A 23,385-nucleotide genomic window follows, 5' to 3' on the forward strand; every position below is an offset into this window, starting at 1 on the left:
ATTGAGAGTCTGTCTTGTCAAACACTCCCAGGGAAGGTACAGCATAGGGTTAGCTATGGAATAAAGCTCCCTTCTATACTGTGTTATCTCGGATTCTCCAGCATCTGTAGTTCCCATTATCTCTTCTATACTGTCCTGTTTATGTACTAAGGACCTAACTCAGAAGACCTACTTATCTTTAGGATGACGCTTTTCCTGATTGTTATAATAGCTCTGAACTGTTTGACAACTCTTAATTGACAATTGGTTTTGAAATGGAGAGAGGTTTGCACTGTAGGCTGTTGGAACTGTGGGGAAATTCTCAGCTGTATATTCTAGGTTCCGGAGGATGGAGAATGTTACTGAGGGGTGTATAACTTAAGTTGTCCAGCTAGACTTGCAGATTCTAGCACTTATAATTTTTCTGATACTATAGACTACATGCTTTGCATAAATCAATACAGGAAAAGCAGTAATAAATAATATGAGCTTCAGGTTAGATCATCAGAATACTGATTATGCCCATTTATCTGTGTATAAAAATGGTATTTTTTGCCATCTTGTTTTCTAGGACTGGAAGGACCATCAGCACGTGTGTGGGCAACCAACAACACTCACTGTACAGGCAGAGGAGGTGCAGGTGACAGAGGTCGATGTAGAGAAAGTCAAAGTTTGAGTGTCCTATACAGTATAAGAACTCAGCATGTCAACTCAAGTGACTGAGGTAATGGCAACAAATATCTAGGTTGCAAGGACATAGTGTTCTTACCCTGAAGGCCAGACTTTTTATTGTTTGGATACATTGTATTCTAAGGGAATGCTGATACCTGCACATGAGGTAGTGACAAGTACCTAGGGAGGCAGATTCGGGGTTACTTCAATATCTCACAGACTGACTTTTCATTAGACTGCAGAAAATGCCCTGTGGAAATTTTGCAAAATGTGCAACAGTCAGATCCTTGACTTGTAACTCAACCATTGCTGCCTCTCCTTGATTTGCTTCTTCTGTTTGGCCTTACGCAGAGTCTGAGTTACTGGTCATTGTACCTACTCTCACCTGCAACCTGCTGCACTCACTCATGCTTTCAGAAACCCTCTCTAAATGCAGTCGTGCCCTCCCACACACCATCATCTGGTTGAAGTGAAGTAGCCAGAAGAAGAAAGAGAGTAACCTTATTTAAATGAAGGCTGATTTGGGGATGGGAGGGAGGAGTAGGCCTCTGGTTCCTCATTTTTAAAAAAAATTAATTTCAAGGCATCTGGTTGGCAAATTTCACTGCTAAGGAAATTAAATTGCTGTCAAGGTTATACCTGATGAGCTCTGGTTGATACCTTTGTCTCAGCCATTGAGGGCTACAATCTCCCATTATCACTTTCTGATCTTTGACTTAAAGATTGACCAAACTGTGTCCCAGTCTGATAGTTTGCCACTGGAAAGTTTGGTGGCAGGGAAAAGGCATGCCCTTGATGCATTGATTGATGGTGAACTTCTGGTTTTGAGGTAGCCTGAAGCAGTTTTCAGACAACTTAAATGAATGGAAATCACAGGCATGTGTAACCAGGTTGGCCATAGTTTTGTAACAGGCCAGTTGTTAATGAGGTTACACCATCACTGCAATCTTGGATTGTAGAACTGACAGATTGAAAATGTTGCAGTACCGTATTTGAGATACAATGTTACCTGTTTTGTTAATAGAATGATTTGAATTTTGCAGTGAGCTATATTATTAATCCAAATGATTGCTAATGGCTAAGCAAATCAAGTAATAAAGAAACACTGTAAGTTAGTGGCACAAAATATATCATAACTAGGCAGAAATTGTAATCATATGAGGGTTCTGACAAAATTTAATGAAATCAAGAGCAGTTTTCAGGGGATGTTAATCACTGTTGATTAAATGTTTGCTGTATCTGCCATGTTGCACTTGGAACAATTACAAAAATGCTTGTATGGATTAATCTTGGTAGTCCAGACATTAACTGCATTGTCATTTTTCTTAACTTGAAAACTGTGTTTCTGAATTGCTCCTTGTGAGGAGCTGCAAAATTTGCAATGAATGAAATGTCTCTAAGAGATTAAAGCAGAATTTCTTCTTTCTGGGAGAGTCAACCTTTTTGCCATCGGAAACGAGTGCTCGTAAATAGAGGTGTAAGTTGCTGTGAGGGGTTTGTGTACTTGGGGGGGGGGGGGGAATGGGGATAATTGTAACAATATCCTTCATACCAAGTGTTAATTTTGATAAAATGGGCATATTTGATGTACTTTATACAATTTCCAACTATGCCATTATCAAGTTATTCTTGTATTTTGTAAGTTTTTTTGTGTATTTTTAATTTTGACAAAGCATGCTTATTTACGTGTTCAATAAACAATGATAGTATTTTGTAGAAACTTTCTTCGTGTCAAATATTTTCTCCCCTGATTATCTAGAAGTTGCTTCCAACATCTGGTGCTGTGCCTTGTGGAATGAATATGCTTTCTGAATCAGAAGTCATGACTTATGTATCCAAGGTACTGTCTCCTTGGAATTCCAGGTCACAGAACAATCTCAAATAATTTGTTCTGGAGTCCTGGGCTCTGTCCCATTAGGATTTCTTGGGCTGTAGCATAGAATAATTAGAATTAAACAAGAGCTTTAAAAAAAACACACAAATAATCATCACAGACTGCACTGACCAAGCAGAGTCCCTTATGTATGAAAAATTAACGAGTGATCTAATTGAGGCATTTAAGATGTTGATCTGGTAATACAAGAAAACCGCTTTCTCTGGCTCAAGTTCAGAACAGGGCAAAATCTTAACCTGTCTCTAATTTTATCTGTGATATTAGGCAGTACTCATTCTCACAAAGGGTGGTGAAACTCTGCAGTTCTCTTCTTGAAAAACTTATGGATGGTAGGGTCAGTTGAAAATTTCAAAGCTTAGAATGGTAGATTTTTGTTGGATATGTATTAAGGCTTACTCAACCAAGGTCAGTGGATGGAGTTGAGATACAAATGAGACAGGACTGAACCGAGTGGCTTCCTCCAGTTTCCACCTGTGCAATCTTTGATAAAGTTCTCTAAAATTATTAAGAGGTTTGATGGAGTGGAATATTTCCATTTGTTGGCAAAACTAAAATGGAGGATCTTACATATTGACATGGTCATAACTCATAAATCTAGTAGGGAATTCAGGAGAAACTTCTTTCCCCAGATAGTATTGAGAATGCAGAATTCAGTATTGTAGGGAGTAGTTTAGATGAATACCCAAGATGCATTTATGGGGACCTGGATAAACCCATGAAGAAAGGAACAGAAGGAATACGCTGATCAAGTGCTAAGAAGAAAGGTGGGAGGAGGCTTGTGAAGAGCATTATCATTGGAATGGACCATTTGGACCAAGTGACCTGTGGCTCAACTAAAACTACAAGGTAAACATCATGTTCTGATAATTGTTCAAAATGAGTTATGCCTATTATACGCTTTTTTTAAAAGAAAAATAAGTTTTTGTGTCTTTTTTTAGGGAGATCCACCAAGTTTTCCTGGGTCTGCTCATTTTCTATTGGTGTAAAACAGATAAATTTGGTGTAAGCATCTGAATTGCTTAGAAATGAAGAGAGATGAACTTGCGGTCTGCATAGCATACTAAGCATCACTTGTTTTCCAATAACTCCACTGCACACAACAGACAAATGTTTATTAAGACAACACTTACAGAATTATTATTAATCATACATTATCTGAACCCAGAGGGCAGCAGGACTTGGCACCCGGCAATGTAGAACTTCACTGATTTGGACTGCTATTCCTTCTTGGAGATTGAAGGCTAAACATATAGATGCTTGCATGTGTGTGCTACTCAAAGCACCAATAAATGTAATTTGTGGTACCTGAATTAAAGTTCAACTGGTTTAGTCCTGTAGTGCACAGTACTGCCAGCTAAAAGTTCAATGACCTCACCGGGCCTGACCTACTACATATCTAACCTTCCTTGCCTACCTGTGCAGCAACACAATCTTCAACCTTCATTATAGTGACAGAAAATGACTTAATTTGCAATGTGGTGGCAGCTCCGGACAAATGAGACAGACTGCTTTAGAGCTGTGAGTGATCACAGATTCTTGATAGTCATCAAGAAAGCTAGAGCCAGTGTAAAAATTAAAAGGTCAAATTTGAAACCAATCGAAATAGCTGTTTCATGCCTTTCACTGTATTTTACATGAAGTGTTTATTTAAATTTACAAAATGAATTATTTTACAAATGGTCAACAAAACAAAATTGAACACCGACATTTCAACATTAATGTGACCATCCATGTCATCAACACTTGTCAGGGCCCATTAGACATATCACACTGTCATGAGGGAAGGTCGCATGTGTCAACTACAGTAAGTATGATCAACCAGTAATGCAGTGGCGAAGTAATTACGTGAAAAATTTTTTGCATCATCTGTTAAGCTCCAAAGGGAATGGAAAATCTGCCTGCAACACTTTGATTTCATTGGGTGAGTATTACGAGGACCTGTTACATCTTGCTGTTCAATGCCATGAAAACCATCAGACCTTTTGGGTGAGCTGTAACTTTAATGAGCAGACTTCTTACCTCTCAGTCAGAAGGTTGTGGAATTGAGTCGGTCCAAAGACTTGGATCCCAAACGCAGGCAGAAACTTGTGGAGTAGTACTGAGGGAGTGCTACACAGTTGGAGACAGTGCTGAGAGAGGGTTGCATTTCAGACATGGCAGGACAGAGGAATACTGCACTGTCAGTGGTGTTGTCTTCCAGGTGAGACAACAAACTGAGTTCCTGTCAGTGCTTTCAGTTGGAACCAAAAGACTCCATGACTACCGTTGAAGAGTCAATATTTCTTCCACAATTACAGGCTTTAAAACAGATTATCTGGTGATTATAACATTGCTGTTTGTAGGAGCTTGCTGTGTGCAAACAAATTGCCACATGTCCTACACCTGAACGGTGAAGACGCTTCAAAAGCATTTCATTATGAAGGGCTTTAGGGCATCCTGAGATTATAAAAGTTGCTACATAGATACAAGTTTTTGCAAATTAGCACATTTTGAACAGAACTTCCAATTCCACTCAGTTTCCTGCATGGATTGCATGCAGCTGTTGGTCATGGTGATTCATTGACCTGTCGGGACTGATTCATTTTCCCTCCGTTAATCTCCAAATGTGGAGATTCCTGAAAGTTATGGTTAGGAGAAAATAGAATGTCACAGCAGGAAATGCATTTAATCATCTATATAAAACAAGGAACTAACATTATTATGTATGTATCACTTCTACAATAGAGTTTCATGTCAGCAGCAGGGGTGCAGCACCTTTCTGAAGAAGTTCCTGAATTCCATGTTGAAGATGGTATAAATGATTGGATTAACAGCACTGTTGACATATCCGAGCCATGTTACAGTGTTGAGGAGATGAGGTGAAATGTGGCAGGTTTCACAAGTTGCTCTTGTTATATGGACCACAAAAAACGGAGTCCAACAAAACAGAAAAGCACCTGAAATGAGAAGGAGAATCACTGAACACAAGGAAAGAAATGTACTAGTTGGTATTGTCTTTTTGGGAGCGTCGGCAAATCATTCTTGCCATTGCTGACAGTAAACTGAATATGTGATTAGCAATGACTGGAATATCAGATTAGGTCTTTCTAATATGTGTTGGGACCCCCAAATGCAAGCTGATATTTTGGATTTGTGAATTCTGAGGCAGCAATGATCATTCCCATATCACACTCACCACCCACTGAGGGGGTCACAACAATTTTCAAGCCTCACCATGGGATTGCAGTGGGTTAGGGATAATCAATGGATTATCGTGCTGCATATTGTCCCTGTTTATAAACTAAATTGTTACTGTTTCCCTGTTATTTTCTCAAAGAGGCTGAAGGTTAGAACAACTCTTGCTAAGGGTGGAGTTTCAAAGAATTTGTGGAACTCCATAATCCGCCTCACATTTCACAGACTTCTCAATCTTGTTTGTGTTCAGTGGGTAACTTTATTGGAACTCACTCTCTGGGAGGCTGATGGAAGTGGAGACGATTTACGATTTCAGAAGTAAATTGGATAGGACACATCAAAGAAATAAACGTGGACAACTGTGGAGATAGAACAGAAGGCCCTTATGCCATGGTGGTAATGTCCCTACCTGTGGGGTCTTGAGGCTTTGGTTCAAGTCCCACCTGTTTCAAAGTTGCATTCACTGCATTATGTTTCTACATCTGAGTATAAACACATATCAAGAAAGGGAAAAGGGCCCTGTGGAACTCACTAATAAAAGATTTTTAGTCACAAAATCACCCCTCAACCATTCTACTTTCCTTGCTGTCACAGTAGTTTTGGATTCAACTTAACATTTTTTCAAATGCATTTGCAGGATGTGGGCATTGCTGGCTGGCCAGCATTTCTTGTCTGTCCCCAGTGGGCCTTGCGAAGGTGATGGTGAACTGTTGCCTTGAACGGCTGCAGTCCACCATTAGTCATTGGTTTCCATAAGCTTTTAGATTTCTGATTAATCTGTCACGTGGAAACTTGTCATCAAACAACCGGGCTAAAATCTGTGTGGACTGCATCAAATACGTTGCCATTCCTTTAGAAGTTAATTCCTCAAGAAATTCAATGGCGTTAGATACAAAGTTACCATAACAAATCTGCACTGATTATTTTGAATTAACCCATGTTCTCTAAATGACCATTTATACACTCAATTTTTTTCAAATAATTTGCCTGACACTGGGGTGAGGCTGATTGGTCTCTAATCATACCTCTTTCATTATTCTCCCTTTAAAACTGTGTGCTCCAATTATCAAGCACCACAGCTGTGTGAACCAGGGATCTTGATCAATTCCCTGCTATTTTTAGGTGTTTGATATTCAAAACGTTGTAACCTTGCGTAATTCAGTGGATTTGCAGGAAAACATATTCATTGCCGACTTTATCGGAGTCCAGTCCGAAAATTCGTGGTTTTAATTTTGATTTTGAAAATCTGGCAGAGAGTGTATTGTCACGATTGGAACATGCAGAAACATAGAATCTTCAACCAGAGAAAGAAATGATTTAGTCCATTATGGTTGTGCCAAATATTTTAAAAGTTATCCAGTTAATCCCACTAAACCCCAGTTCTTTCCCTGCAAACCAGTCATATTTCCCTTGCAAGAATTTGTCTACTTCCTTTTTGCAAGTTATATTGAATTTCCAATATCCTTTTAAGCAGTAGCATTCAGGATCACAGCAACTGAGTGAAGGAAAAACATTCCTCATCTTTCAAGTGTTGGTTGCTAACATTTGGAGAATGTGTGATTCATGATCAAACTGAGATATTCATTCCCACCTTCTCAATTTCAGACAGGTTGCAACAACGTGTCTGCTCAATACATTTCCATCTACAAATTCAGTTAATCAAATCCAGGCTAGTTTTCTTTGTCATTGAATCGGGATCAAACCTGATACAGTTGATTAAATGAACATGTAGCAGATTGAAGAAAAACTCTGGCCCAGTTTCTGCCTCTTATCCTTTAAGCCAAAGACTTTAAAGAAGAGATGTAGTGAGAAACAGATCAATTAGAGCAGAGAAAATTAAAAGGTGACATTAATAAATGTTCAAAATAGAGATTGGGGATCTTTTGACTGGCCACCTTCCAGTCTACTGGACTTAATACTGAATTCAGTAATTTTAGATCATAATTTGGTTTGTATTCTTTTGATGGTTGACTTTATTCTGTTCCTTAATCTCCATACTTTGTATTCAGACAGCAACTATCCTGCCTGTCATACCTCCACACAACCATTTGGACACATTTTGTTCCTTGACTTGGCCCTTTACCACTCACTTGGTTCGTACGACGGTCATAGACAAAAAGTGGACCGAAGGGAAAAAAGAATCAGAACTCCCTAGACTTCTTTCAATTGCTAGATTTTCTGAGACCTGGAAAACTCGACTCCCTCAACAAGAATAAGAGGCAGGAACTGGGCCAGAGTTTCTCCTCAATCTGCTGCTTGTTCATTTCATCAACCACATGAGGCTCAATCCCAATTCAATGACAAATAAAACTAGCCTGGATTTGATTAACTGAATTTACAGGTGAAAATGTACTGACTAGACACAATTTTTGGTTTAAAATGGAGATGAAATATGAACATGAGACATGAAGTCTCATTAAAATACTTGTAACAGCAATCTACCTCCCCATCCTACATCTCAAAAAATTGAAACTAATATCCCACAGGATCCAAAATACCATTTTTGAAGGATTAAAATTACTTACAATAAATTTATATTTTGCAATTCATTTTTTAGAGGATAATAATGGGTTAAATTCAAAAAATTAGAATGCTTCAATATGATCCTTCTCTGAATTACAATCTTGAAATGGTATAGCACAGCAGGGAGGCTATTTGAACCTCTGTGCCTGTAATGACTCTTTGTAAGAACTATACAATTAGTCCCGCTTGTATGTACTTGCAGTCCAACAAGTTCATTTTAATTTTGCCTCTACTGCTCTTTCAGGCAGCACATTCCAGATCATAACACTTTGTTATGTGAAAATGTTTCATTATGTTCCTCTAGATCCTTTGCCAGTCATTTTGAATTTATATCCTCTGCTTATTGATCCTCCTGCTACTGGGAACAATTTCTCCTTATGCATGTTATCAAGGACCTTCGTTATTTTGAAGACATCTATTAAATCGTTCCTTAATCTTCCCTGTTATAAAGATTTTCCCAATAAATGAAGTCTGCCATTCCAGGACCCATTCTAATGAATCTCTTCACCACCGATTCCAAAGCCATTGATATCCCTCCTAAAGTGTGACCTTAGAATTGAACACAATACTCCAACTGAGGTCTAATCAGTTTTTATAAAGTTTCATTATCTTCCTTACTTTTGTACTCAATGATTTGGCTTAGAAAGTCAACAAGTTCAACAGCTTTCAAAAAGGCATGTGCATTAACCCCAAGCCTCTCTGTTCCTCCAATCACTTTTAAATGTTGCCATTAGTATATAATCCACCTCCTCATTCTTCTTTCCAAAAGGTGTCACTTCAAACTTCTCTATTTCACCTGTCATGTATCTATCCATTTCACCAACCTGTCTACCCTTCTGTAGCCTGTAACTATCTTCCTCTGTTTCTGACATTTCTGGCTTTTGAGTTCAAATTTTGAACTTATGGCCTGTATACACAACTTCAGGTTATAATTATGTAATCCGAGAGTAGTGATCCTAATACTGATCCCTATCAAATGCCACCGTGTACCTCCCTCAAGTCCAAACAATGACTGTTCACCACTATTTTCTGTTTTCTGTCTCAATTTTACGTCCACATTGCCAGTGTTTCTTCAATCCTAAATATTTTAATTTTGCTAACACATCTATTACCCTGTATTTGTCAAACACCATTTGAAAATCCATATACGCAACATTATGCACACCAAACAAAAAAAAAGACAAAGAACTGTGGATGCTGGAAATCTGAACAAAAACAGAAGTTGCTGGAATAACACAGCAGTCTCGTGGCATCTGTGGAGAGAAAGCAGAGTAATGTTTCAGGTCCAGTGACCCTTCTTCAGAACTCAACCACACTATCCTCACGCACTCTCCCTATTACATTATCAAAAGGTTCAATCGAGTTAATCAGACATTGCTTTTTGTTACTATTATCTGTTAATCCTGCAATCTTTAACCCCTAAGCAGCACTTCAGTGTAAAAATAGGGAACATAATATTCCAAAATAATCATGCTCCTCCTCCCTTTGTGGATATGAATCTGGAGTACTACATTAACTGATAAATGAGTGGGTGGGTAAGCAGATTTAAGGAAAAATCAGCCTCATTGAGACAACTCAAAAGTCTTCTTCTAATTGTGGTAAGATGAATAAGGAACAAATCTGTCCTGAGATTTTACCTAATATTGGAGTTCCTCATCATTACAGAGGTTGGCATTTACCAAAATGTCACAGCATATTCTAAAACCAGTATTAATGGAATGATTTAAGTTTGATGTCAATAGATTAGAAGCTATTACAACGTATGAAGAGGGATTGATACAAAATTGCAGGGATTACAAAACAAGTAATACTATATAGGAGGTTTTAAATGGCATTTATAAACTAAATTGTACAAGTAGAAAAATCTAATGCAATGTAAGAGACATTAAGTCACTGTGGCCTTGATTTATAAAACACATTTTCCACAAAACATTAAAGATACAAAGTGTCCTGGAGTGTGGCACACATTACCTGCTCTGATGTCTGAGATAATAGGAACTGCAGATGCTGGAGAATCCAAGACAGCAAAGTGTAGAGCTCAACGAACGCAGTAGGCTTACCACAGTTAAAAGGCGACTTTTGAGTTGTCTCAAAGAGGCTGATTTTTCCTTAAATCTGATGTCTTCTCATTGGAATCCCAGCCTCAGCCTCTGAGTGTTTGAGAGGCAATATTGGACCTTTGACTTCCAGAACACAGCTCAGATTTTTAAAGGATAGAGGATGAACATGATTGAATATTTTTCGAAGCAATTACTAAACTAACAGATAGGGAAGTGTCTTTACATATTATTTCAGTCAATTTCCAGAATGTATTTCATAAAGTCCCTCCCATGACTGAGTAAGTTAAGTTTGTTTGCTCGTGAAAGTAAAGGGGAATTATTGACTTGGTTAAGAAACTTGCTTGTGAGACAAAAAGCAGAGAGCAAATAGTCCAGTTAGCAGGGTGTGACTGAGAGTGTTCTGTAAAGATCTATGCTGACAACTCAAATATTCATCTAGATAATGGTGTAGAGAGCCACAAATGTAAGCGATGGAGATGGAAATGTAAAATTGTGAACAGATATTGTTAAAGATTGGACAAATGGAGTCCAATATAGGCAAATGTGAGTTCATCCATGTTGGGCCCAAAAAAGACAAAATAAACCATTTACTAAATAGTGAGAAGCTCGAAACAGACTAATTTCAAAGAGACTTTGGTGCCCGGGTACATTATATTAAAACGATGGCCGTTATATCTAGAGAACGAGAAAAATCAGGAGAAAGGTGTTATGCTACAGCTATACAAAGCCCTGGTTGGAATCCACCTGGATTACTGTGAACAATTCTGGGTATCACACTTGGGAAGAATATATTAACCTTGGATGGAATGCAATGAATATTTACCAGAGTTTCAGCTGAACTCCAAGGAATAAATTGAGAAGAGGTTACACAATTAGGTAAATATTCCCCAGACTTTAGAAATTTAATGGTTGATACGATCAAAGTTTTCATTACTTTCAAGATATTGAGGGGCATAGACAGAGCAGATAGATCATGGGATGATTTCCACTGATTGATGTGTTGAGGACTAGAGACTCGGAGTCATAGACTCACGGCACAGAAGGTAACTATTTGCTCCACTGAGTAAATGTGAGCTCCATGTAGCAGAATCCAATCCCCACTCTATTCCTGGATGTTTTCAAATCAACTTGTTCAGAGATGTTATTACGTGTCTCTAGCATAGATAGGACTTGAACCCGAGCCTTCTGGCCCAGTGGTTGGGACATTACCTCCGCGCTATATGAGCCACATTCCACAGTATCCCCATAGCCTATTGGTTTTGTTCTCTCAGATGTCTATACAATTTCCAATTGCCTTCACCAACTCTATGGGCAACAAGTTCCAGAGACATTGTCTAAAAATGGTCTAAAATTAGAAACAATTCCACAGTCACAATGGTTGAAGTTTGGAACTCTTATGTGAATGACAAATGATGCTAGATCAATGTTAAATTTAATACTGAAATCGATTGATTTTTGATATCCAAAAGGTATTAAGGGATAGTGGGCACATGTGGATTTTTAGAGTTAAGCTGCAGATCAGGCACAATCTCAGACTGACGACATGAATACACATCAACAGTGGCAAGGCTCACATGATATGATGGGTCACAAAGCGAAGTTGACTGGAATCACTAGCAACAATGCATCCCTCCCCACTGAGCTTCATACATTCTATGCTCGTTTTGAACAGATCAGTGAAATGATGTCACCTTCCCTGACAGCCTTGGGTGTAACTGTACCCACTGTCACTGCTGCAGGCATCAGCTCAACCTTTTCGAGGATGAACCCACAAAAAGCGAGTGGCCCAAATGGAGTCCCTGGCCATGCACTCAGATTCTGCCCAGAGGTTTGTAAAGACACATGTCAACTCCAGCCTCCCAGACTGCCTCGATCCGCTACAGCTCACCTACTGCTACAACAGGTCTACAGCAGATGCCATCTCCCTGGGCCCGCACTCATCCTGGAACATTTGGATTACAAAGTCACCTACATCGGACTCCTATTTATTGACTTTAGTTCAATAGTCAATGCCATAATTCCAACAAAATTCATCTTTAAAATCTGTGACATAGGATTATTACCCCCTCTGCAACTGGATTCTCAACTTCCTGACCTGCTGACCACAATCAGCAAGATAGGCAACAACACCTCTTTCATGATGATCCTTAACACCAGCTTCCTGCAAGGCTGTATACACATCCCTTTACTGTAGTCCTTGTACATTCATAACTATGTGGCCAAATTCAGCTCTACTTCACAGACAGATTTGCTGATGACACCACTATAGTGGATCAGGTCTAAAACAAAGATGGGACAGAGGACAAGAAAGAGATAGACAGCTTAGTGGCATGGTGTAAAGACAATAATCTCTCCCTCAATGTAAACAAACAAAGGAGCTGGTCATTGACTTTAGGAAACGGAGTGGAGGACAGGTCCCTGTCTGTATTAATGGTGCTGAGGTGGAGATGGTCAAGAGCTTCAAATTCCTTGGAGCAAGTATCACCAACAATCTATCCTGGTCCATCCACATCGACACTACAGTCAAGAAAGCACACCAGTGGCTCTTTTTCCTCAGAAGTCTAAGGAAGATCGGCATATCCACAATGATTCTTACCTGTTCTTATAGATGCACCATAGAAAGCATCCTATCCTGATGCATCACAGCTTGCTATGGCAACTGCTCTGCCCAAGACCACAAGAAATTACAGGGAGTTGTGAACACCTCCCAGTCAATCCATCACGCAAACCACCCCTATTTCTACTGATTCCATCTATACTTCCCACTGTTTTGGGGAATCAACAACAATAAGCCAACATAATCAAACACTATATTCTGCATTCTGTTCCACTACCTTGAAACGTACATATGCAAAGTTTGATTTGTCTGGATAACACACAATACAATACTTTTCACTGTACCACAGACATGTGACCATAATAAACCAAATCAATTCCAATCTCGTAAGAATGGTAGGACAAGCCTGAAAGGTTGAACAGTATTCTTCTTTTCCAGATTGACCCACTGACTAAATACTTAATTTCTAAAACAATTCACTTTGCTGCACAATTTCACAGGTAAATGAATCAAAGATATAGAAGTGAATCTGGAAGAAATATCAGCCCGAATGTTTAAGCTGAAGTCCTGAAATGAGATTTGAGCTCAGAATTTTCTGATCCAGAGGTGAGAAGTGCTATCCAGTGATCAGAGGGTTCCACCAAAATCTAAATCCTTGAGCTTGTATGTTATCAAAAAAAGCTGAAGCTCTTTGCACAGTGTGTGGGATGAATCTAGAGGAAAGCTTGAAGACAGGTTTCACAAATAACTTTGTAAAGAGCATGAGCTCAATGCAGCTCAAATACAGTTTGAGGTAATGATTCAGAACTACAGATAATACAATGACCAAGCTCATGGATTAGGGAAAACAGCCAACTATGTGGGAATAGCAATGAAGTGAAAGGAGATAGACCAGTACAAAATATTTTCAGACAAATATAATAATGTTAAAAGGGGAGAGCAATAGAGTACAAATGAAATATCTGAACAAACTAACCAAGGCTGAAATACAATTTATAAGCAAAAAGATATCCTCCCTATGATAGCCTCTGATCTAATCCCACTCTCCTGCTCACTCTGTCGAATTTTTAATCATGTATCCAGTTTAATCTCTCCTGTTTACTCCCTCTATCCTTGAATATCCCACTCAATCCTATCCATCTCTGCTTTTCAATCTGCACGCTCTTTATATCCCACCCAATCTAATGCCACTCTCCTCCTGATTTCCATATCTGTTAATATCCCACCCAGTCTATTACTACATTCCTCACCACATCCACCCTCTACCCTGCCCCCACCCCACCATTTAACAGTCCACATTGTTTGTTGTTGATTGATTAACTTCCCTGTCAAATTCAGGGGTAGATAAAGTCAGTGAAAGCAATCTACAATGAAACCCCTTTTTAACATTGCCTCAGAAAATAAAGTTACTGGATTCAGACTGTTACAAATACATTCTGAAACAGTTAACTGGGGAATTTAAAATGAGTCATTTCAATGAAAAGCTAGTATCAGTAATGACAACTATGGAAATATTGAATTTTTGTAGAAAACCAACTGGTTCATGAGCGTTCTTTAGGGAAGGATATCAGTCATCCTTAATCTGGCCTGGCCTACATGTGACTCCAGATACATAGTAATGTGGTTGACTTTTAACTGTCCTTTGAACTGGTCGAGGAAGCCACTCATTATATTAGAACATAGAACATAGAACATAGAACAGTACAGCACAGAACAGGCCCTTCAGCCCACAATGTTGTGCCGACCATTGATCCTCATGGATGCACCCTCAAATTTCTGTGACCATATGCATGTCCAGCAGTCTCTTAAATGACCCCAATGACCTTGCTTCCACAACTGCTGCTGGCAACACATTCCATGCTCTCACAACTCTCTGCGTAAAGAACCTGCCTCTGACATCCCCTCTATACTTTCCACCAACCAGCTTAAAACTATGACCCCTCGTGCTAGCCATTTCTGCCCTGGGAAATAGTCTCTGGCTATCGACTCTATCTATGCCTCTCATTATCTTGTATACCTCAATTAGGTCCCCTCTCCTCCTCCTTTTCTCCAATGAAAAGAGACCGAGCTCAGTCAACCTCTCTTCATAAGATAAGCCCTCCAGTCCAGGCAGCATCCTGGTAAACCTCCTCTGAACCCTCTCCAAAGCATCCACATCTTTCCTATAATAGGGCGCCCAGAACTGGACACAGTATTCCAAGTGCGGTCTAACCAAAGTTTTATAGAGCTGCAACAAGATCTCACGACTCTTAAACTCAATCCCCCTGTTAATGAAAGCCAAAACACCATATGCTTTCTTAACAACCCTGTCCACTTGGGTGGCCATTTTAAGGGATCTATGTATCTGCACACCAAGATCCCTCTGTTCCTCCACGCTGCCAAGAATCCTATCCTTAATCCTGTACTCAGTTTTCAAATTCGACCTTCCAAAATGCATCACCTCGCATTTATCCAGGTTGAACTCCATCTGCCACCTCTCAGCCCATCTCTGCATCCTGTCAATGTCCCGCTGCAGCCTACAACAGCCCTCTACACTGTCAACGACACCTCCGACCTTTGTGTCGTCTGCAAACTTGCTGACCCATCCTTCAATTCCCTCGTCCAAGTCATTAATAAAAATTACAAACAGTAGAGGCCCAAGGACAGAGCCCTGTGGAACCCCACTCACCACTGACTTCCAGGCAGAATATTTTCCTTCTACTACCACTCGCTGTCTTCTGTTGGCCAGCCAATTCTGTATCCAAGCAGCTAAGTTCCCCTGTATCCCATTCCTCCTGACCTTCTGAATGAGCCTTCCATGGGGAACCTTATCAAATGCCTTACTGAAGTCCATATACACCACATCCACAGCTTGACCCTCATCAACCTTACTAGTCACAAATGTGGCTCACTACCATCTCTCCAAGGGTAAACACAGATAATTTATGATTTTACCAACGATACCCATGGCCTGTGAGTTAATTCAACAAGGTGTTTTTAGGTGTTGGTTTCAGAAATAAATATTGATCAGGGAAAAGCCTCCAATTCTGTTTTGAAATAAGGTCATGGAGCCTATACATAACCTGCAAGGACAGGCAGAGTTTTTGTTTGCTATCTCATCCAAAGGGTGACACATGAGACAATGAAGCTTTCCCGAAGCACTGACCCTCTAATAGTTCAGCCCCCTTCCTCTACTACCCTTCAGAAAATGCAATATTCTCTTTGCACTGATCAGCTAACAGTGAACCAGAACCTTAGTACAGTCTCTTTAAAAGTCAAGCTTTCTGTCAGTGCAGTCCCTCAGGCACTGCTGTACTCCCTCAGTACTGTCTCTCCAATACAGCAATACACTCTCAAAATAGCCCCTCCAACAGTGCAGCACTCCCTCAGTACTGTTCCTCTGACAGTACAACATGACCTCAGTACTGGCTCTCTGACAGTGCTGTAGTCTTTCAGTTCTACACTAAATAGCAGCTTGAATGTTTAAGCTGAAGTCCTGAATTGAGACTTGAGCACGAGCTCAACATAGTTCAAACATTTGGTCTGGTTCTGGTGTCATACTAAGATTGGCTATAGAGGGATGCAATGAGAAACCGAGTAATCAAACTGAGGGCTAGAATTAGACCCTTTTATGAGGAGAGGCTTTAGAAACTGGAGGAAATAATCACGTATAAGATTGACAAATAAGCATGTGAGATAAACATTCAAGGGCAGAACAAAGATAATTGGAAAGATGTTTAATGGTCCCCTTTCCACAAGAACAGGATAGAGCTTGGTGGGCGGGTGAAGGTTTAGGTTGAACAGAGGTGTTGGGAAATGCCAAGGAAGAGAATTCCACAGAAGGAGATATAGATGAACTGTAAGGAAGGGAGGTCCAGGATTTTGACCCAATAATAATTAAGGAGTGGTGATATTGTTCCAAATTAGGATGGTGTGCAATTGGAGTGGAAATTGGAGTCAATTATATGATGCTCACTATATAATATTGATAATTTGTTAATCTTGCTGAGGTGGTTTTTTGTCACTGATGCCTATAACAGTGATCTGGTTGAGTGACGTCTCATCAAAAAAAAAGTTACAAAACGTATTGTTTTAATTGAACATCTTGCTTTGTGTATTTCCTTGATTTGACAGTTGTTCCACTGCCAAATCTTATTGTAACCTTTTCAGAAAGCTGTTTACATGTTGGTGTGGGAGAGTGCTTGTGAAAATTCACTCAGATTGTGCATTTGGTATCACAATCCAAATCCAATACAGCATTATACAACTGCCTGATTGATGATCTGCCATGAATCACAGAATCCCTACAGCGTGGAAACAGGTGATTTGAACCATCAACTCTACACCAACCCTCTGAAGAGGTAACCTGCACATCCCTGAATACACTGGGCAATTTTCCCTGTCCAAGCTACCTAACCTGCACATCTTTGAACTGTGGGAGGAAAGCAGAGCACCGTGGGGAAACCCCACGCAGACAGGGAATGTGCAAACTCTACACAGTCACCCAATGCTGAGATTGAACCCAGGTCCCTGGTGCTGCGATGCAGCAATGTTAACCACTGAGTCACCCTGCCTCCTACAGATAGGCAAGAATCCAAACTGCTCCTACGCCCCATTTCCCTTTTCAAGGTTGGTCTCTGAGCCTCAGTATCTTACAGACTCAGCACATCAATCATTAAACAAATAATGTAACTGTTCACAGTTCATACCTTTACAAAAAAATCATTGTTAAAGGGTGTTAGCAAGGATTTGATCTAATTCAGTCTTATACTGGTAGAGATAGGCTGCTGCATTGTCCTTTGAAAGATAAATATGGAATATTCACAGAATCCCGACAGTGTGGAAACAGGCCTATAGTGGGATGTTCAGGAATCATATGCTCATAAGCCACACAATATGCTACATTTTATCACAGAACTATTTGGTTATGTTACAAATTTAAATGCCCTCCAGAATGAAAGATAAACTAACATTCTGTTTTCCCCCCCACTTTCAATCGTTAATAGCTTTGTGTTTAGAAAGCAGGTTAATGGGATTAGCCCAGCTCGGGCTAATGCTGCCTGGTATCTTGAGAAGGATCATTTCATGTGACAGAGACAAACAGTCATGTGATTAATTATTGGGAACTCCTGGTCTGATTGCTGTTCAAATTAAAACAATCTCATTCCATTAAGTTGCTGGTCTCAGCCAGTTTGCTCAATGACTGCTTTTCATCATTTGTATATGGCATAGGAAGAATGGTTAGTATGTTTGTAGATGACTTCAACATTGTTGGTGTAGTGGACAGTGAAGAAAGATACCTCAGAGTACAACAGTGCCTTGAAGAGATGGGCTAATGGGCTGAGGAGTGGCAGAGGGAATTCAATTCAGATAAATGTGAGGTGCTGTATTTTGGAAAGACATACCAGGACAGGACTTAAAAATTGAATGGTAAGGTCCTGGGGAGTGTTGCTGAACAAAGAGCCCTTGGAGAGCATAGTTCCTTGAAAGTGGAATCAGAGGTAGACAGGATAGTGACAAAGACATTTGGTATGCTTGCTTTTATTGGTCAGTGCATGGACAATAGGAGTTGGGAAGTCATATTGTATCTGTACAGGGCATTGGTTAGGCCACTATTGGAGTGCTGCAGGCAATTCTGGTCTCCTTGCTATAGGAAGGATGTTGTGAAAGTTGAAAGGGTTCATGGGCGTTGCCAGCATTGGAGGGTTTGAGCTATAGGAAGAGGCTGAATAGACTGGGGTTATTTTCCCTGGAGCATCGGAGGCTGAGGGTGACCTTATAGAGGTTTACAAAATCATGAGGGGCATGAATAGAGTAAACAGACAACGTCTTTTCCACGGGGTAGAGGATTCCAAAACTAGAGAGCATAGTTTTAAGCTAAGAGGGGAAAAGACTCAGAAGGCACCTATGGGGGAAATATTTCACACAAAGGGTGGTGCACATATGTAATGAGCAGCCAGAGAAAATGGTGAAGGCAGGTACAATTACAACATTTAAAATGGCATCTGGAAGGTACATGGATAGGAAGGGTTTAGACGGATATGGATGCTGGTAAAAGGGATTAGATTTATTTCAGATATAGGGTTAGCAAGGATGAGTTGGACCAAAGGGTCTGTTGCCATCTCTTTGACTCTATGACTCCATGACTGAACGAAGAAGAAGCACTTCCCCTGTTTGGAGTAAGAACCATTCCCCAGTTGCCCTGTGATATCTGCTAATGTCTGAGATACAGGTGAAACTGGCAACCTCAAACACTGCCAGAACACATCGATGTTTGTCAGTTTTACGTGGTCCGTAGGTGGAGTGGGTGAACTGATTGAACGGGTGGAATGATGTTGTTCCAACTTTCTTATCAAGGAACTAAGGAGCTAAGTATAGAAATATCAATATCCAAATGTGATCACCCTCAATTTTCAAACCCTTTCCTCATTGTAACTAAGACTGCCTATTTTCACCTCTGAAACGCTGCCCATCACCAAGCTGCCTCAGCACATTTGCGGCTGACACTATCTCAGTTATCCAATGCTCTTATGCCTAATTCACAGCGACTTTCATTCACCCATTATTGGCTTATTGATCTACATCAGCAACATCTTGATTTTTAAAACTCTCATCCATGTATTTAATTCTTCCACAGACTCACCCCGCCCTACCTCTAATCTTCTTAGGCCCCACACCTCTTATGATCTGCATCCTCCTCCAAGTCTGCCTCATGCCTGTTCCCGATTTTTTTTTTTTTAGCCCTACCATTTGCAGACTTGCCTCCAGCTGCCTGGATTCTACATTCTGGAATCCTAAATTGTCAAAAGGTTAGTCCTAATGCCCTCAACGTGCTGCTGCTGCTGAATACAGCAATGCATTGTGTCTGCTAGGATTAATGCCTCCGATACAAGATTAGACAGACGGTCAAACACTCATGTCACTAACTATCTATGACGTGTGGATTCTATTCACTCAGGATTAAACCGGACATGTCACCTCATCACCTTAAGCGATTCAGTAACGGAAATAAAATATTAAGCTAACCCCTCAGTGAGGGACAGAAAAGTTTGTCGCCACCAAGATAAGTTGGCTACATTGGTAAAAATGTTAACTAAAAATTGAAGCAGAAATTAATATGTTGACATACTTTCCTCAAGTACACAGAAGACATACACAAGGACATTATTTTTCTCACAGAGGTTCATCAATCTTTAGAATTCTCTGCCTCAGAAAAGTGCTGGAAGCTTTGAATCTTTCAGCGTAAAGGTAGAGAAGATTCTTGAATAAGCAAAGGGGTGGAAGGTGTTCAGGGGTTGGTGAGAATGTGGTGCAATTAGATCAGCAATGATCTTATTGAATGGTAAAGCAGGCTCGAGGGCTGAGTGGCCTACTCCAACTCCGAATTAATGTGTGTATCCAATAATTTAAGTAGAGCTTTTTTCCTGAAACTAGGTAACCAAGTAATGTGTCCTTCTAACACAAAAGTTACAGTAAAATGAAAAATCTGCCAATGAAATTCTAACTCACAGCAACTTCCTAGAATGAGACAAGCCAGATAACAATATTAAAATCAATGATACAAATATTGATACAGTAATCTATTAAAGTAGCTTTAACAAAATACTGGGTAAACCACCGAAGTACTGCATCCAATTCTGGGCACAATACACTTGAAGTGGCCTTTGAAAGGCTGTCAAGCAGATTTACTAGAATGTTCCCATGGATGAGGGACTTCAGATACTACAGATGATGGTAGAAGACTGTTCTCTTTAAAGCAGAGGGAGTTAAAAGGAAACTTAACAGCTGTTCAAAATCATGCAGGGTTTTGATAGATTAGTTAAAAGGCGAAACTGTGATCAAGGGCAGATGGGTCAGTAACGAAGAGACACTGATTTAAAACGATAGTCAAAAGAACCAAGGGGAGAGAAAGAGAATTTTTTTAGGCAGTGACTTCTTGTGATCTAGACTGCATTGCGTAAAAAGCTGACTCAATATTCCAAAAGGAAGTTGAAGAAATAATCAAGGGGAAAGTTCTGCAGGGGTATGGAGGTAGAATTGGAGGGGGTTGGAGTTGCAGGTTGGCCTGTTTGGATAACTTCACAAAAGAGTTGGCGAAGTTGAATGGCCTGCTTCTTTGCAGAAGGGATTCTGTATTTAAAGCGTCATTAGAACTGACCGGAACTTCCAGCTGCTCTGGAGCAAGGCTGAATTTAAACAGCAGCCACGGAACAAAATATGAATTGGTGACAGAACCAGATACGACGTGCACAGTGCCTGAGACTCACCTACAACAATGGGCAACACTTTCATTGCTTTGCGTTCCCTTCCATTAATCTTTGCACGCTTCCTCCTGTTCACGGGGCGTGAGCGAACGTACTTCACTTCTGAAAAAGTTACAGTCTGAATGGACCTGTCCACGAACTGTCTTGATAAATCACAGTCTGACTTTTGAAAGAGATGCAGTTCTTCACGTTTGACATGCGTTGGACTTCGGTCTATTAGTGGGGGAGGACTCTGCGGCTCCGAGGGGTCTCCATTAATTTTCCTGAAACCATGCAAATTATGCCTCAGCTTGCGTTTCCGTGCTTCCTCCCATCGTCTGAGGCCTCGGAACATACCACAGTACAAAAGCAGCATAATTGGGCAGGGGAGGAAGAAGGAGCAGACCGAAGAATAAATGATATAATTGTTATCCTCCAATTGACACACGGCCTGATCTCTGTCAGGAACATTGTTCAGTCCAAAGACAATCGGTGAGGCAACAGCAAACGCCAGGATCCAGGTCATGGAGATCAAGACTATCTGCCGGAGATCGACATGTTTCCTGTTGTAATTCAGTGGGATCAACACAGCAATAAACCTGAGAGAGGGAGAGACAGAAACATTCCCGTTGAGTGAAGCCGCCACCAAACAGGGTCCTCGTGAGGGCATGAGTGAAAGATCCCCTGGGAAAGAGTGGCCATACCTTGGTAGAACTTAGCACTCAAACTGAGAGAGAAATAAAGAACTTGGGCTGCAAATAACTTTGTTGAACTTAAATGATGGTTATTACAAAGAAATGAAGGCAAAGCTGGCTGGAGTGGACCGGAAAAGTGGTTTAACAGCGAATACTGTTGAGGAATAATGACAGCTGTTTAAGAAAATAGTTCGTGGGTCGCAACAAAAATATATTTCAGTAAAAAAAGGTTCTCGGAAGGGGATAAGCCCACCATTGTCAACACTAATAGCATTCCAAAATTACTCATAATCCCTGGGCAAAAAGGTATAAGAAATAAATGCAATAAATATAACTAGAGGAAGACAGCCACACCCATTTAAGTCAGAGATAGAGGAATTTGTTCTCTCAGGGCGGTGAATCTGTGGAATTCTTTATCACACTGTTGTCGAGGCTGGGTTATTGAGTACATTCAAGGCTGAGATAGACAGATTTCTAATCAATAAGTGAATAAAGAGTTATGAGAAAAAGCAGGAAAGTGGAATTGAGGTTTATCAGATTAGTAATGATCTCATTGAATGACGGAGCAGATGGAATAACCTATTTTTATTCTTGTATCTTAGAGTTATCCCCGAACCTCCTGCTGGTGGACTTTCTGTGTGCCTTTTCATTTCCTAACTCCATAAAGAACTCTAGTCTACCGAGGACTACTGTACAAAATGCAGTCAACTGACTTTTCAGCTTCTGTGTTCTCTGTTGTGGGCTTTTCTGTGATTTTACAATATTGCTTGAGGTATCCTCTCTAAAGTCCAGTGACAGGGTTGGTCTCAAAGTCCTTCACCCAATAGGCTTCTCTTCTAGCTTTGCCCACACTTCTGCAGTCAGATTGGTGAGCCAGCCTCATTCTTCACCTATGGTGCTTTACCGAAACTGGGCTTCTCTTCAGCTGCTCCCCTGCTGCCAGCCACTGTTTCTCTCGATCTGATAATCATCAACTGGATTATTGATTGAATGTAGTCAACAACCATGTTAGTGAACATCAACGACCTTATTAAAGTATCTACACTGTGTGCAGGAAATGGCAGGAGAGGACAACACTCGAACGCTACACACTTGAGTCACAGACCCGTGTTACCTGATGTCATGACGTAATTCATTGTGACAGTGGTTCAATGGCTAGCACTACTGTCTGGCAACACCAGGGACCTAGGTTTGATCCCAGTCTTGGGCGACTGTATGGGGTTTGCACATTCTCGCTGTTTCTATGTGGGTTTCCTTCAGGCACTTTAGTTTCATCCCACTGTCCAAAGATGTGCAGGTTAGGTGAATTGGCCATGCTAAATTGCCAGTATTGTGCAAACTAAGTGAGATTGCAATGGGTTTGAGGGTGATGCTAGAATGCTGTTTGGATGATTGGTGCAGACTCAATGACCTGAATGGTCTCTATCTACACTGGTGGAATTCTATGATTCTACATACTCAGCAGCTAATATTAGAGTAAAGGTACACTTAACTCTTTAGCCCGAAGCCTGAAAGTTGTCCAGATCTAACTGCATAGATTACCTTAGTACCTGAGGAATGAGAAATGCTTCTGAATAGTTTTCATTTTTATGTTGTCAGAGCCAGAACA

The 23,385-nt window shown here is 40.4% G+C and overlaps 2 protein-coding genes across 2 annotated transcripts in view; one reads left to right on the forward strand and one right to left on the reverse strand.

Moving 5' to 3' along the window:
- Positions 1-2,137, forward strand: part of deaf1 (DEAF1 transcription factor) — a 93,059-nt gene extending 90,922 nt beyond the window's left edge. The window contains exon 14 of the mRNA XM_059652068.1: positions 551-2,137. Coding sequence (XP_059508051.1) covers positions 551-655 — 105 coding nt within the window. The 3' untranslated portion in view covers positions 656-2,137. The remainder of the gene's footprint in view (positions 1-550) is intronic.
- Positions 2,138-3,725: 1,588 nt separating this feature from the next.
- LOC125459132 (D(4) dopamine receptor-like) overlaps positions 3,726-23,385 on the reverse strand; it is a 30,106-nt gene continuing 10,446 nt past the window's right edge. The window contains exons 3-4 of the mRNA XM_048545088.1: positions 21,106-21,680; positions 3,726-5,481 (exon numbers count right to left, since the gene is read on the reverse strand). Of these exons, the coding sequence (XP_048401045.1) occupies positions 5,279-5,481; positions 21,106-21,680 (778 nt within the window). The 3' untranslated portion in view covers positions 3,726-5,278. The remainder of the gene's footprint in view (positions 5,482-21,105; positions 21,681-23,385) is intronic.

Source organism: Stegostoma tigrinum, chromosome 17 (genome assembly GCF_030684315.1).
Source record: "Stegostoma tigrinum isolate sSteTig4 chromosome 17, sSteTig4.hap1, whole genome shotgun sequence".
In the NCBI taxonomy this organism is placed as follows: Eukaryota; Metazoa; Chordata; class Chondrichthyes; order Orectolobiformes; family Stegostomatidae; genus Stegostoma; species Stegostoma tigrinum.